Genomic DNA, 12,278 nt, shown 5'->3' with positions numbered 1-12,278 from the left:
CAGTGGACAGGGCCTCTGTGCTCTGCAGACGGCTCTAGGTGTGTCTTGCAAGCTCCAGTCCGTCTACCACCCCGAGGGGCTGGTGTGTCATTGAAGGAAGGGACCCAGGTTAGGGACGACCCTGTGCAGTGGCTGGGACTCCAGTGGTCACATGACCTCAGCTTGGCAGGACGTGCGATTTGAAGGGCAGGGGACAAGAGTAGGAAGCGCTCCTCATGAAAGCTGCTCTGGGGACTTGGGTCCCAGGTGCTGTTTCCCTGCCATGTCCCAGCGAGGGAGGTGGGGGGGAGTGCAGAGGTCCACAAGCCTCCTCCTCTAGGGCCGCAGGTTGGACATAAGTCAGAGGTGTTCCCTCTCAGAGGGCCACGGCGGGAGATTCCGGCTCCCGGAGGGCCAGGGGCCGGGGAGGAGCCGGCCAGGTACTGCAAAGCAGACAGGCCAGCTGCTGGCCAGGAGCGCGGGGTCCGTGCGGTCTGGCGGCTCCCCCTGGTGGCCACTCAGGGAAGAGTAGTCCTCGCTGCCAGACACCATCATACCCTGACTTGTCACAGCCTCTCTCAGGCCCAGGTCCCCAGGGGTGACTCTGAGACAAGGACTTGTGTGCATGTGTGTTACTTGGAGGTGACCTCAGAGGCGTGGGGAGATGAGACGGGGAGATGAAGGGGGCAATCCAGGGTGTTCTCACGAGCAATGGAGGCTGCAGGCAGCTGAGAACTAGGGGGACTGCGTTGACTATGACTCAGAGTTACCCCAGGGGAGAGGCAGGAAGCTGAGTGCCATCAGTCATGGGTTGAGGGCTGCTCCCAAGCATCCTGACTCCTTGGGACTTCTAGCCTGCCCTGTGAATGCTCAGCTATAGGGGCCAGAGAAAGTCCTCGGGCAAAGGAGCTGGAGCACCGGGGCATCTGCTCCACAGACCAGTCCCTCCACGTGCCAACTCATTCGTGGGTTGGCACAGGGTGAGCGCCAGACCTCTTGTGTACCCAGCCATCTGCTTAAGCGCCAACACTTTCACATGCCAACTCATTCAGGGGGTGCCAACTGCATGCCGCTGGGCGAGAACACTGGTCTGCACAGACCCTGACAGTCAGGAGCTCCCCCGGGCCCCTGCGAACACAGACGACAGCGCCACCCAGCGGATGGGCAGATTTCACACGGGCTGGTATGGCTGGCCTCGCCTGCATTCGCGGTCAGGTGAGAAAAGAGGCTGCTCAGAAGCGCTCTTGCACCCGGGGCCCATGGGGAGCAGCTCAGGAAGGTTTAATTCAGCTCGCAGTACGAAGTGCAAGAACAGAGGTGACTCTGTTTGCAAGAAAACTGGTGACTTCCATTAGGCGGTTTCCTCTACAAACGGGGACAGATTTTTAAAAATGGAGGCAGGGCGTGCCTCTCCCTCCCGGGGGCACGCCCAGGCCTTTCTGTCCCCTCCCTCCTCCCCACGCCCCCCCCCCCCCCCCCCGCAGACATGCATCTCCTAAACGCTGAGACCCCACCAGGCTTGCAACCTGGGCAGCAGTGGGCAGTGATGTACTTCGTCCCGGCCAGATCCCGGCCCCCTTTCTCTAGTCCAGTAGTCGGCAAACTCGTTCGTCCACAGAGCCAAACAGCAACAGCACAGCGATGGACAGTTCTTTGGAGAGACACGTTTTTTAAGCATAAGCGTCTTCTAACGCCACTTCTTCAACATAGACTCGCCCAGGCCGTGGTATTTTGTGGAAGAGCCACACTCAAGGGGCCAAAGGGCCGCCTGTGGCTCGAGAGCCGCCGTTTGCTGACCACGGCTCTAGCTTCTTAGCCAAAGCCGATCAGCCTGGGCTCACTTCCCCGCGTCCATCCTTATTTCACTGTCCCCAGCGTGACTAAGCATCCTCTAAAATAGAAAAGACATAAAAATGAAGACAGAGCTGAAACCGGTTTGGCTCAGTGGATAGAGTGTCGGCCTGCGGACTGAGGGAGGGGGGTGGTGGTCCCAGGTACGATTCCGGTCAAGGGCATGTACCTTGGTTGCGGGCACATCCCCAAAAGGGCGTGTGCAGGAGGCAGCTGATCGATGATTCTCTCTCATCGATGTTTCTGGCTCTCGATCCCTCTCTCTTCCTCTCTGTGAAAAATCAATGAAATATATATTTTTTAAAAATGAAGACAGGGAAATAAGTTGGTCATGAGGGCTTGGTGATCGTTTCTGTCTACCGTCCTGAGACGGAGGGCCTTGGCCACCTTCCTGCAGGGCCTGGAGGCCAAACTCAGGGCCCCACGGTCTCCGGTGACAGGCCACGTGTCCACCACACGGGCCCCAAAAGACGAGACGAGCAGCCCAGCTCCGCCCACACGCGCCACGCCGCAGCCCACACATGAGACGAAGCCCCGAGGTAGCGGGTCCTAACACTCCCCTTTGGCGAAGAACAGCACGAGCTGCTTGTACATGCGGATCAGCCTGTTCTGCACCAGCTTGAAGGTGATGCACACGATCTCCATCCCGACGATGATGTAGAGGGAGAAGAACAGGAAGAAATGAGGATGCTCTAAGGCCGTGTCCCCGAACCCGATGGTGGTCAGCGTGACGAAGCAGAAGTAGAAGGCGTCCTGGAAGTCCAGGTGCCTCTCCCAGGCTGGCAGGACGGCGGCCGCGCAGGAGATGTAGGCGAGCACCAGGACGCCGATGACGGGCAGGGGCACGTCCAGCCGCTCCACCTGCTGGCCCACCTCGTCCAGGTTGCTGATGACGGAGTAGGAGAGGCCCCCGGACACCAGCTCGGGGCAGGAGCTGCTCCTGGGCATGGCCCGAGGGGGCGGCTGCAGCGTGTGCGGCGTGTCCCCCGCCAGGAGCCCCTCCAGCAGCTCCGGGCTGGGGCTGGGGGCCGAGGGACACCGGCTGGGCTTGGGGCCCGGGGGCTCTTGAGCGCTGATGATGATCCTGGGGACGGTGGGGTCCGTGGGCTTGGCGGCCGGCCCTCTCCGGCCGGGCAGCCGGGAGCAGCACATGGGGAGTGGAGGGCAGAGCGGAAGGAGTCCTCGGAACCGGTGGTAGGACCTCGATAGGACAGTTGCCAGGATGTCGCCTGTGTCCGTGAGCACCAGGACCATCAGGGGGATGCCGAAGAGCGCGTAGAGCATGACCAGGCACTTGCCGAGCCTGGTGACGGGGTAGACGTGGCTGTAGCCTGCAAAAGAGGACACGGCCGGGCCGGTCACCTGGCCTTCCCCAACCCCCAGAAGGCGTTCAAGAGACCTTCTGCCTTCTGCCCTCCTCGGCGTGACCTTTGGCACGCCGTGTTTGCAACTATGCATCTTAAAACACTCATCCACTTGTCTGCTGTTGGGCCTGATTTAGGGGTGGGGGAGAGTAAGGGGTGACACCAGCTTCTCTTTAGGAGACAGAGAAGGTCATGTCGGAATGACTATCCTGAAATGTCCTCGGCAGGGGACAGGCACCTGTGCATGTGCATGAGGCGAACCAGCTCACCTAGCACAGAGTGAGGGCAGGTGAGGGGCCTGGACGGCCTTGCAATCCTACCCACCACCCCTTCCTCCTCTAGGAAGGCGCTGGGTTCTTAAGGAGCCCCTTGTCCTGCCCAGAATGCCTGGGCCTCCTGGTCTGTTTGTTTCTGGGTGACAGGCGATCATTGAGTTGGAAAACGAATACAATGCAATTGCCCTCAGGGCCACCGTGGTTTAGTGCACTAGACATGTTCACAAATGGTGGGGAAGCGGTTAGGAGCCCAGCATCTAGAACACATGTGTCAAACACAAGGCCCGCGGCGATTTAGGCTGGATTTTAGATTTTGGCCCCTTCTCTGATTGAGTTCGACACCCCTAATCTAGAATCTTACCAGCCTCAGTTCGAATCCCAGCTCCGCCATTTGTTAGAAAGTGACTTGACTGCTCACATTTTGAGGTTTCTTATCTGTAAACTAGAGGCCCGGTGCACGACATTTCATGCACTGGCGGGGGAGGGGTCCCTCAGCTCAGCCTGCACCCTTTCACAGTCCGGGACCCCTAGCTCCTTACCACCTATCTACAGTGGAGGCAGGAGAGACTCCTGCCACTTCTGCTTTGCTCGCCAGCCCTGAGCCCAGCTTCGAGCTGAGCGGAGCTCCCTCTGTGGGAGCACACTGAGCACCCGGGGCAGCTCCTGAGGCAGTGAGCACCTGCCCCCTGGAGGTCAGTGCGCATCATAGTGACCCGTCATTTCGCCGTTCGGCTGGTTTGCATATTAGCATTTTATTATATAGGATGAGGACAACAATTCCTGCTTTGTCTATTGGCTAAGGGAGCCAGTGCCTGACACAGGGTGGGAGACTGGCAAAGACTGGCTCAGGAGCTAACGTAGCTGCCTACTGAGCACTCCCTGTGGGCTGGCGTAGGCCAACCTTCATAGGTGGGCATGGTTATCACTGTTCACAGCTGGGGAAACGGAGGTGGGAGACATGAAGCAATGTGGCCAAGGGTATACGTGTGATAAAGAGTGAAGTTGGGAGTCATATCCCCAGCGCTGCCAGGGCTCAGTACCCACTGGGTCAGGGACACCAAGGGGGCGGAACCCTCCAATCAGCGAGAACAGGTCATCCAAGCAAATGGGCTGAGGCCTCCATGCTCTCCGGGAACCCCCCTCCTTCCCTCACCCTCACTCCCACCCTCATGTGTTCAGCTGGGCAGGAGAGGGGGCCGTCAAACCCCACAGCGCAGGTAGACGGACCTTCTGCTCAGTGACCTTAACAAGCAGAGGGATCGCTTTCGTCTTTAATGCCCGTGTTTAACTTCTGATGCCACAGGGGATTAATACAGAAAACCCGGCCCAATTATGTAAATTAATGGGAAGGTAATTGCTAGGCTGGCTGTGTCCCAGCTCCTCAGGGGCTGCAGCTCCTGGCAGGAAGCTCAGGCCCAGGCTCTGCCCTGGGGGAATGGTCAGGTGGCCCAGGCGCCAAGGAAGGTCCTGGGGGAGGGCTGGGGCCAAGATGGATCCCAGCAGTCTGTCCCTGTCCCGGGCATTCCAGGCCGCCCTGGCTGGTTCAGAGGCTCCGTGTGATGGCCGGGCGGCTGGCTCCGTGTGTGTCTTCCTGTTGTGTATGTCCTCCTGTTGTGTGTGTTCCTGTTGTGTGTGCACATGGAGTGCGGACTGCAGGTTCCGGGCACATGGTGAGCAGAGTAAATATGGAACCTCACCTTGCTGAGCTTCTGGTTTAGTGGAGGAGGCAGGTATGCATCGAATTCCATACCCTGCTCAGCAGGTACGGGGTTCCCAATGGGGATCCAGGACAGGATGTAAAAAAGCAGGCTGCTGCATGACTTACTCCTGTGGAGTCTACCTAACAAAATTAACTGATGAACAGAGGGGGTCTAGAGACACGGGAGCATGGAACAGAGTGGGGAATCTCAGAGGGAATGCGGGGGAGGGGTAGGAAGAGATCAACCAAAGACCTTGAATGCATAGATGCATAATCCATGGACACAGACAATAGGATGGTGGCCTGGGGTTGGGAGCTGGGGCCGGCTGGAGGAGGTCAATGGGAGAAAAGAGGGGATATATGTAATATTTACAACAATAAAAAAAAAAATTAAGAAAAGAGCAGGCTCTTGAATGAGCAACTCAAACCAAGGCACCCAGCCTGGATTTCACATTTATGGAGTTCCTGCTGTATGCCAGGCTCTTGTGCCCAAACTTGGAGGCTATACAAGGAACAGGCAGAGGTTATACCCTCAGGGGCTCCTAGTTGAGAGGAAAGCTTGGCCTCGAGCTCGGCTCTCCTCCATTCCAGCAGCACGTGGTCAGGTGTGTGTACTGGGCTCCCCCGCCCCAGGTTGGCTCCGTGTGGCAGGACTTGCTGGGAGAGTCCAGAGGGCTCCCACTGCCTCTACTCCAGCAGCCTCGCCCTCCCCTGAGGGGCGGGGGTTGCAGAAGTGGCCTCAGGACAGCCTCCCATCCAGGCTTCTGTGAAAGCCGAGGACCACTGAGGAGACTGTGGTGGGTGGCGTCTAAGGGAGAGGGAGGATGGGCGACAGAGGAGGGTCGTGGATAGAATGGCCAACTGCCCAGTTTGCTGAGGACTGAGGGGTGTCCCAGAACATGGGACTTCTGGTGCTAAAACCAATACAGCCAGGACAAAGGAGGCAGTTGACTCTGGCCATGGAGGATTGGAGAGTCTCCTGAGCCAGGAGGAGGAGAGGAGGGGGGAGGGAGCCAAGCCTCCCCTATAGGGGTAGGAGCTCAGAGAGGCTCAGCCATGGCGACCAACCAGGTGGAGAAGCCCAGGCCCTGGGTGCCATGGGACCCACAGAGCCATCAGCCCGTAAGGACGTCAACAGCAGCCATGAGGGCCATGGACAGGCCTCTCCCCTGTTTTCCAGACAGTAAAAAAGCCCCCACTTCTCAGGCACCCCAAGGAAAGTCAAGAGTTAAAGTTCCCCATCCTCAAGTATGGAGACCCAGGGTCAGATTTTTTTTCTTTTTAAAAGGAGGGAAAAAAAAAAAAGCTCATTTCTTTTATAGAGTCAAGTGCCTTTTGGAGTCAAAACTCCTTGCAATACAAAAACTGTGGTTACCACAGTTAATGGACATGGAACAGGGAAGTCAGGTGTCCTGGCCAGGGTCAAACAGCCCATAAGGGTGTGTACCCCTCTCCCTAAGATCTCAACCTTCCAACACACACACACACACACACACACACACACACACACACACATACACATATGCATACGCACACGCCCAACCTGCTCTCCTCGGCAAAGGTGGGCTTCGCACCTTATAAAGTCTGGCTGCCTTGGGTGGGACATGTTATAACCCAGAATACATGTCATGTTATAGAAAACGCACCACAGAAACAAGTCTCAGAGAGCACCCAGCCCCCACGAAGGGCCTGAATTGACTGTCCCAATTACCGGATGCTGAGCGGCATAATGGAAAATCAGATCATTTCTTCTAATGCATTTATGTATTCCACTATGATCAGTCCCCTCCACTTAGGCAGTGAGTATTTAATAGCTCCTTCACTTAACTTCCTAACCCAAGGGGGCTGACCCAATTGGCGGTGACTGGCGTTGGCCAACCTCACACCTGGCAGGTGTCCCTCTCCTAGCACCAAGGCCAGGTGCATTGCAGGAGACCCAGAGACCCAGGGCAGGCAGCGGTAATGCTGGCAGGGCCCTCACACCGTTATTGATTCCGGGCAGTGCAGGACCTTCCCCAGCATCCTCTTCCAGTTGTAATTGCTGGACGGCCCGATGTCCTAATTGACTTAAATCATGGGGGATAGCATCACTTCCTTGGGACTTAAACCAAGCTAATGCATTCTCTGGACCAGGAAGCAGCACACATATCACCTAAGCTAATGCCTGGAGTCCTTTAGAAGCACCCACGGGCTCTGAAAAAGGCTGACCTCAGCCCGTCCCTAGAGATTCTGACTTGATTGGCGTGGGGCAGGGCCCAGGCCCCAGGCATGGAGCTTGTAGAAGATATCCAGGTGATTCTAACATGTAGCTGGGGCCCAGAGCCCTGAAATCAGGGCAATGCTGCCACATGTTAGCATGCATCCGAACCTGTGGAGAGCAGCTCCAGGGTGTGGACAGGTTCAGGCCTCGGACTGAGGGGAGGGCACAGTCCTCTCCTGACCACGTGCAAGTCCCAGCACAATTGGCCTTTTTAGAGGACCCACAGCTCCAGAGAACACTTTGAGGGGACCCCAGTCATTGCCAATGTCCCAGCAAAGTGTGTTTAACAAGTTCTCAGGGTGACTCGTTGGCTAAGGGTGAACCTGAGAGGGGGCGGTGAAGGATTGAGAAAAGACAGACAAGAGAAGAAAGCTGGGTCTGGGTGGGACACTGCCTCTCTGAGGGAGAGCTAGCGACAGCGCCACGGACTACACGCCGTGTCTTTATTTTACAGCCGATGCCACCAGGCAAGGTAAAGGCATGGCCAAGATGTTTACAACATTCTCATGGGTTTTGATCCTATTCAATGACATGCACCTGATCAAGCTTTGTTTACTTGCAGCCTCTATCACTTGGACACTTGCACGTGGCCACGAGTGTCTCTGTCCCAGCAGAGCCCTCCCAGCACAATGATAGCCAACAGCTGTGGTTGTCAGCCTGAACCTGTGGTCCAAACACGTGACCCCAGGTGCCTGAGTGATAGAGGCTGCAAGTAAACAGCGTGATCAGGTGCAGGTAGTTGAGTAGGATCGGAACCCACGAGAATGTTGTAAACATCTTGGCCACGCCCTTACTTTGCCTCTTGGCATCTGGCTATAAAATAAAGACAGGGCTTGTAGTCCATGGCGCTGGTGCTAGCTCTCCATCAGAGGGGACAGTGTTCCACCGAAACCCAGCTTTCATTCTCTCGTCTGTCTTTTCTAAATCCTTCACCGCCCCCACTCAGGTTCACCCTTAGCCAACGAATCACCCTGAGAACTTGTTAAACACACTGTGCTGGGCCCCAGGACCATAGTTTCTGACTCCGAAGGCCACGTTCTTGGGTGATACGTGTGGCTGCTTACTGGTCCAGAGACTGCACCTTGGTAACCATTACATGAGTTCAGTGGATCTCAACCGGGGTGGGGGGGGGTGGGATGGGGTGAGGGCAGTCTTGCCCCCCCCCAAAGACATTTGGCAAAGCCTGGGGACACTTTTGGTTGGTGAAGCTGGTGGGTACAGCGGAGGAAGGGGTAGCGGTAAGAACATCAGGTGGATGTGGGCCAGGAATGCTGCTAAACAGCCCACGGTGCCCAGGACAGCCCCACAGCAGCGCCATCTGGTCCAACACATAGTGCCGAGGCTTAGAAACGTTAAGATCAGTTAGCTCAGTCCCCTGGAGTTCTTGAGAAAAAACACACAACAAACTAAACCCCAAACTCTCAGCCCCCTTGCTCACCTCCAGGATCTTCCCTGTAGACACTGTTCCCTCTAACGGTGGTCCCCTCAAAGTGTTCCCTGGAGCTGCGGGCCCCCTGAAGAGGCCAGCTGTGCCCTGCCTCTGCCTCCCTGGCCGTGATGTCCCCGTCAGAGCCCCAGCTCACTGCCCATAAGGTAACGCAGGTGAGGCACGTGGACACCACGTCTGGCCCTGCTGAGTGCTCAGGAGAATCGCTGTTATTGTCCCTCATCACCCTGGCAGTATCCGCATTCAGGCGAATGAGGCCGGTTCCGGAAGAAACCAGCTGGGGGCGCTGGAGATCCTGAGACCCGCCTCCCCACCCCGCCCCTCACTGGGAGCCCTGGTGCTGAGTGTCTCCACTGGGAGGCGCCACCGGAGCCTCAACTTCTGGTCCTGCCTCTTGGACCTCCCTCAAAGCTGGGGCAACTGCCCCAAGTCGGTCTCCCACAAAGCCCTGAGCACATCCCGTGCTGACCACGGGGTCTGTCCTGTCTGGGCTGGCAGGTGCTGCCGGTTGATGGTGTTTGGGACAAGGGCACCCAGCTGAGGGGGGAGAAGGGGCTGGATCCCAGCCCACGCCTTGCTCACTGGGGGCTACGCCCAGTCTAGACCCAGCTCTGACCCTGGCCGGTTCCTGGAGCTGCGGACAGGCATGGGCTGCACCCCTGAGAGAAGGCGCTCTTTTCTAATTCCCACGAAGGCGCCGTATGGCCCGTGGCAGGGCCTGCGGGGTCCCTGCGCGGGAGCAGGGCCCGCCCGTGCGCCGTAGGCCTGGCCCGGGGTAAGCCCTCCACGCTACATGGATTGAAGTCCCAGCATCCCCTGCCCCACCCGCTCCCCCCTGCCTTTCCGCCAGGCCCGGCCTTGCCCTGGAACTTACCCACGGTGCTGATCACAGAGCAGCAGAAGAAGAGCGAGCTCAGGAAGGACCAGTCTGCGGACCTGCTAGACCACTGGGGCTTCACCTTGGACAGCAGCTGCCGGAGGCCCAGCTTCCTGTCTTCCATCCCTGGAGAAAGAGAGGACCCGAGTGAGGGAGAGGGCTCCGCCCTTAAGACAGGGCCCCCCAAGGTGAAGGGGAGTCTTTCCCAGGAACCAGTAGCGCCCCACCTCCCCCGCCCCTGTCATTTAAAAAAAAATTTTTTTCCCATTGATTTCAGAGAAGAAGGGAGAGATGGAAACATCAACGATGAGAGAGAATCAGTGATCAGCTGCCTCCTGCACGCCCCTCCACCGGGGATCAAGCCTGCAGCCCGGGCCTGTGCCCCGAATCAGACTGCGGCCTCCTGGCTCATAGGTGGATTCTCAACCACTGAGCCATGCTGGCTGCTTCCCCAACCCGGTCCTGTGGCCCCGTCAACACCAAAACTGGGCTTTCGGGGCCCTGCTTGTTAGTGTCTCTGCAGTTAGGTCCTGCTCGGGTTCCTGCAGGGAGCAGCTCACCCCCAAGCTCAGCCAGGGGGGTGCTGTGCACCCTGGAGGGCTTTCTGGACTTTCCGATCCTCCGTCTTCCACCTTGCAAAGGGGCGTGCACACTTCTAGCAGCCCACCCGCCCCAGAGCTTGCAGGCCTGTGTGGGGCTGGGGCTGAGGCAGGGGGAAGGGAGCAGCCTTCCCAGAGCATTTCCTGGGTGCTCAGTGCTTCTATATTCTTCCCGGCAACCCCAAGAGGCCGCTGTTCTCCCTGTTATCAGAGGAGAAAACTGAGGCTCGGAGAGGGAAGCCACTGCCCAAGGTTGCCCGGGAATCGGGAGGCTCCGGGCAGAGGGTTCCCAGGCCCAGCTTCCAGCGAGGGAGCCTTCTCCTTCTCCCCGGGGCTGCCTTCATCCCCAGAGAAAGGCCCACCCTGCCCCGGCGAGCCACCTACCAGTTCTGTTGCATCTTAAGAGGTCACAGAGCTTCTCCAAGAAATCCTCAAACTCCGGGTCCCCCGCCCCCAGGTCCCGGCCACCCTCGACCGCTGAGAAGAGCAGGGCGCCCAGCAGCGCGTAGGTCACCAGGGAGCAGAGAAAGCAGAGGCGCGGGAGGAGTTTCTCCAGCGCCTGCTCGTAGCACCTCCTGGCCTGGGGCGGCCCGGCAGCCTCCATCCTCCCCGGAGCTCGCTCGCAGGACAGGAGGTGCTGGAGGAAGAGGCAGCGCCACCCAGGCCCCGCCAAGGGGGGCGGGAGGGTGGGGGGCGGGCGTGCCCCGGGAATGGCCAGGCTCCAGCGCTAAGTGGATGGTGCCTGTGCTTTTCCCAGGAAGCAGCCGGCACTCATTACGTCCAGTTCGTCTGAGTAACGCGCCCCCAGCGCCCCCGATGGCTATTGATCCACCGGGCAGACGTGGGCCCAGCAGCCTGGCCGGCCCGGGAGCTGGGGGGCAGCGGCCCTGGGAGGAGGGCGTGGTGGTTGCTTTGAGCTTTGGCCTCGCCCATTTTCCAAGCTGCATTTTTGACTTCCAGGGACCAATCTGACTTTTGGTTTTTTCAGTCCTGCAGTGGTCCTCGCTGAGAGTTGCCTGTGGGGCCTTGGTCTTGTGAGCACGTAGTACTAATAGCGACTAGTGTGGCCAGTGTTGGTAAAGGACCATCCTCCTTTGTGGGTCAAATTATTGGTCCAGATTCCTCACTCCCCTGTAGCACACACACCTTTCATGCCCCCTGTGTGGGCAGAGCAGACTTCCTTGTGCCTTCATGTTCGGCTGCCCACACAATCACTCCAGCCAATCGGGTGTTAGCAAAGTAAGCAGTCACTTGACATATGCTTGTGCACATGGACTTGCTTGCCTGTGCCCGGGCTCAGCCATGAGGAAAGCATACCCAGATGGTAGCTGTGAAGATGTGCACACTTGCAGACCCCCTTTCTTTTTTTTAAAATATATTTTATTGATTTTTATTTTATTATTTTTTTTTTTTACAGAGAGAAAGAGTTAGAAACATTGATGAGAGAGAAACATGGATCAGCTGCCTTCTGCACATCGCCTACTGGGGATGTGCCCGCAACCAAGGTACATGCCCCTGACTGGAATCGAACCTGGGACCTTTGAGACTACAGGCCGATGCTCTATCCACTGAGCCAAACCGGTTAGGGCAGACCCCCTTTCATGAAAGGGTTTATGTGCAGCTGTGAGGAGCAGGCCATGTGACAGCCTCCAGGTTCTCCATCTTCCAGGCTTTGCCTCAGCTTCACCTGGGGAAGCTCCTGATGAGTGACTGATCAAGGCAAGGGCACATTCTGGGCAGGATGTTGGGGGAGGTCGTGCATGGTTAGGGCAGGAGGGACATGGGGACTCTCTGTACTTTCTGCTCAGTTATCCTAAAACTGCTCTAAAATTCATCTATATAAAAAAGAAATACCTCACTGAATAGGTTTAACTGAAGATTGGACACAAAAGAAGATAGAATTCATAAACTCAATGAAAGGAGATAG

General features: G+C 57.5%; 1 protein-coding gene across 1 annotated transcript; it reads right to left on the bottom strand.

Moving 5' to 3' along the window:
• Positions 1-2,379: 2,379 nt before the first annotated feature.
• On the bottom strand, positions 2,380-10,955 carry KCNK18 (potassium two pore domain channel subfamily K member 18). Its single transcript, XM_036438005.1, has 3 exons — positions 10,736-10,955; positions 9,750-9,878; positions 2,380-3,161 (listed from the first exon to the last, which is right to left on the bottom strand). Exons 1-3 carry the CDS (start codon positions 10,953-10,955, stop codon positions 2,380-2,382), a joined length of 1,131 nt encoding a protein of 376 aa, XP_036293898.1.
• Between the last annotated feature and the right edge of the window lie 1,323 nt (positions 10,956-12,278).

The sequence above is a fragment of the Pipistrellus kuhlii genome, unplaced genomic scaffold (assembly GCF_014108245.1).
Source record: "Pipistrellus kuhlii isolate mPipKuh1 unplaced genomic scaffold, mPipKuh1.p scaffold_m20_p_15, whole genome shotgun sequence".
In the NCBI taxonomy this organism is placed as follows: Eukaryota; Metazoa; Chordata; class Mammalia; order Chiroptera; family Vespertilionidae; genus Pipistrellus; species Pipistrellus kuhlii.
This window is presented reverse-complemented; position numbering and strand designations above follow the sequence as displayed.

Excerpts from the sequence above, each read along its gene's own strand:
- KCNK18 (XM_036438005.1), bottom strand. The coding sequence starts at position 10,955 with ATGGAGGCTGCCGGGCCGCCCCAGGCCAGGAGGTGCTACGAGCAGGCG. Across the intron at positions 9,879-10,735 it reads CTTAAGATGCAACAGAACTG|GGATGGAAGACAGGAAGCTG; the intron begins GTAGGTGGCTCG and ends CTCTTTCTCCAG. Across the intron at positions 3,162-9,749 it reads CTCTGTGATCAGCACCGTGG|GCTACAGCCACGTCTACCCC; the intron begins GTAAGTTCCAGG and ends CCTCTTTTGCAG.